This window comes from Pteropus vampyrus, unplaced genomic scaffold (genome assembly GCF_000151845.1).
Source record: "Pteropus vampyrus isolate Shadow unplaced genomic scaffold, Pvam_2.0 Scaffold286, whole genome shotgun sequence".
Classification (NCBI taxonomy): Eukaryota; Metazoa; Chordata; class Mammalia; order Chiroptera; family Pteropodidae; genus Pteropus; species Pteropus vampyrus.
This window is the reverse complement of record NW_011889067.1, coordinates 1972868-1975923: the sequence shown is the minus strand read 5'-3', so window position 1 is coordinate 1975923 and position 3056 is coordinate 1972868. Positions and strand designations below refer to the sequence as shown.

At 46.4% G+C, this 3056-nt stretch overlaps 1 protein-coding gene across 1 annotated transcript in view; it reads left to right on the top strand.

The window, feature by feature from the left end:
- The window catches only part of PRC1 (protein regulator of cytokinesis 1), a 14234-nt gene that overhangs the window by 7617 nt on the left and 3561 nt on the right, over window positions 1-3056 (top strand). Inside the window, 3 exon segments of the mRNA XM_011376136.2 lie at window positions 456-701; window positions 872-973; window positions 2671-2909. Coding sequence (XP_011374438.2) covers window positions 456-701; window positions 872-973; window positions 2671-2909 — 587 coding nt within the window.

Sequence of the window (3056 nt, the reverse complement as noted above, 5' to 3'; positions counted from 1 at the left end):
TGCTGGGGAATCAGTCTTCAGTGTATAAATGGAGGGATGGGGCACGATTCAGCTGATGACACGAGGCAAGCTTTTGAGAAAGTTCTGTGGGCCTCATTACTGTTCTCTATTACAATAATAAGAGCATTTATTGAATGAAGTGCCAGGTACCATTTGAAAGTGTTTTCCATTTCTGCAAATGAGGCACCTGCGGCCCCGAGAACCTAAGTCACTTTGCCACCCTTTTCCCAGCTCGCAGGAGATGGAGCTCAGGCGGGAGCCCAAGCGGTGCAGTTCCCACTGTGCCCCCTCCCTGCACTGCTGCTGGTGCCCCTGCTGCTCCCCTGGAGGCCCCAAAACCTCCGTCACCAGACGCTGGCCTCACCTTTCCCACGTCCATGTGGATCATAAACAACCACCCCTCAGCTTTGATTTCTGGCTACTCTAACCTGTCCCCAGTTGGGTCCAGCTCCCAGCAGTCGGGCAAATGATGCTCTGGGAAGGGAAGAGTCATTTTACTTGGGATTCACACCAAAGATTTGAAGTCATTAACATGTCCTTGTGTCTGGTCTCAGCTGGAAGAGGAGTTGAAGGCACAGACTGAAAACTGGGAAGAGGCGCATTCAAAAGCATTTGTGGTGAATGGGCAGAAATTCATGGAGTATGTGACAGAACAATGGGAGATGCACCGATTAGAGAAAGAACGGGCCAAGCAGGAAAGGGTAAGTGAGCCAGTTTGGAAGAGGGCGATGTGGTGACGTGAGTGGCCTTGCCTTGGCCTGCATCCCTGGCAGCTCTGGGGGCAGCGACTTGTTCAGATTTCTGGCCTCACACTGCCCCAGAACTGTTCTCTTCATGGTACGTATCCCTGTTGCTTCTGACTTTCACACAGCAACTGAAGAACAAGAAGGAGACAGAGACGGAGATGCTCTATGGCAGTGCTCCCCGAACACCCAACAAGCGGGCACCCACCAAACCGGGCAAGGTGCTCAAGGTAAACAGGATGCTCTGTGGACCACACAGTAGGGGTGGGGGCGTGAGGCCAGGGCTCTGGTCATCTCTGCCTTCTGTCCTGCAGAGACGGGCTTTTTCAAACTTTCAGGTCGAGTCTCTTTGGGAAATGGGTGGACCATTATTTCCCTTCTCCCTCTGCTCACACTTTCCAACATATAAAACAGTTAAAACCACCTGTTACATCACTCCAAGAGCACCACTGAGAATATTTAGTGTTTTTTTTTCATAGCATCAAACTTTCTTCACATACACACTTGTCATTAGCTACATATTCTGTCCTCTTGACATATTGTCACTTATTCGTTCCCTATGGTTTGATATTCTGAAAATGTGATAAACTTTGGATGCCGGTGAGGGGGCCAGTCCTCGCTCTGAGAGCTGCACTCAACGTTTCCGGCCTCCCAGCTGCACCGGTCACTCAGTCTGTGCTGTCAAAATGGTCATCACGATTCATGCCCCCAAGTAGCTGTGCCAAACATGCACTATTTTCAGGCTCACATCTGTGTCCATCTGTTAGGTATGAAATAATGTCTCATGATTTTAGTGTGCGTTTCTGGAATGACTAATGAAGTCAAACGCTCATTTCTTTCTTACCAATTTTATAAGAATTCTTTATGTTCTGGATGCTACACCTGTCCTTTGTGTTAGAATAGCTTTTCCCAGTATTTGTGTGTCTTCTGTAGCTTGTCTTTTTCCTTTTTATGGTGTTTTCTTGATGAACACAAAGTTCTTAGTTTTAATACAGTCAAAATATTTTCTATCTGTTTTCCTCATGGCCTATACTTCTTGTACCTTGTAAGTAATCCATCTATGTTCTGAAGCCACACAAATATTTTCCTAAGTCATATTTCCTAGTCTGCCTTGTATTTGAATAGTTTATCCCATTTTATCCACCGAGTTTTTTTAATTAATTTTTTACAGCTTTATTGCATAAGATCGACACATCATATTTAAAGTGTACACTTAAATATAAAGTTTCAACACATGTGTGCACCGAGCACAGTCGAGACAGTGGACTTACCCATTGCCCCAAAAGTCTCCTTGTTCCGCTTCACAATCCCTTCCTCCTCCCTCCTCCTCTCTGTCCCCCCCAGTTCCTGGCAACCACAGATTTGCTCTGTCACTATTCAGTAATTTGCATTTCCTAACATTTTATAGAAATAGACTCAACAGTATGCCTTTTTTCATTTCTTATTTCTTTCAGGTTAGCATAACCGTAGAGGTTGCAGGTATCGATAGGTCACTACTTATCGTCATCTAATGTCGAGCAGTGTTCCAGTCAGTGTACCACTGCCACAATTCGCTTATTCGTGTGCCTGTCGAATATTCTGGTTTGTTTCTCGTTTTTCTGGCTGTTACAGTTAGCACTGCTCTAAATACTTAGGTAGAAGTCTCTGGTGATCCACTTTCGTTTCTCCTCAGTAATTCTAGGAGTATTTACGGTTGGGTCATGTGAGAGCTGTCTGTGCAACTTTTTGAAATAGAATAGTTATTCCATTTTACAGCTCCATCTGCTGGAAATAAATAGGCTTTGAACACTTTTCACAAGTTTCCTGCAAGTTCTCCACCGTGTAAACCCACCTCCCTGAGACCGCCTCTCATCGTCCTTTCTCTGTAGTGCTGGGGACAGGCTGCGGAGCACGTCCTCTCAGTTGGTGACCTCTGTTTTTCTCCTAGCTGAACACCACCACCATGTCCAATGCCACGGCCAACAGCAGCATTCGGCCTGTCTTTGCGGTGTCTCGACTTCCACCTTCTGGCAGCAAGGTTAATAAGCTCTCTGTCTCTGCGTACGAGCGTGTTCCCCACACAGCCTGTTTATCCAGGGGACCCACCTACTTGTTCGAGTTTCTAAGATCCCTGGATTTGGTTATCCTTGTGATGCTGAGAGTTGACAGATGTAAGCCATTCAATCTGCAAAAAATTGAAAGAAAGAAGACATGCTCATTCTGAGCCCCACTGGTATCAGGCGGAAGCCCTAGGGTGTGACTGGGAAACTGATGAGCAGATGGTGGCCTCTGGGGGCTCAGGTCACAGCTGGGTCTTCAGTTGTTGCTGAGCAA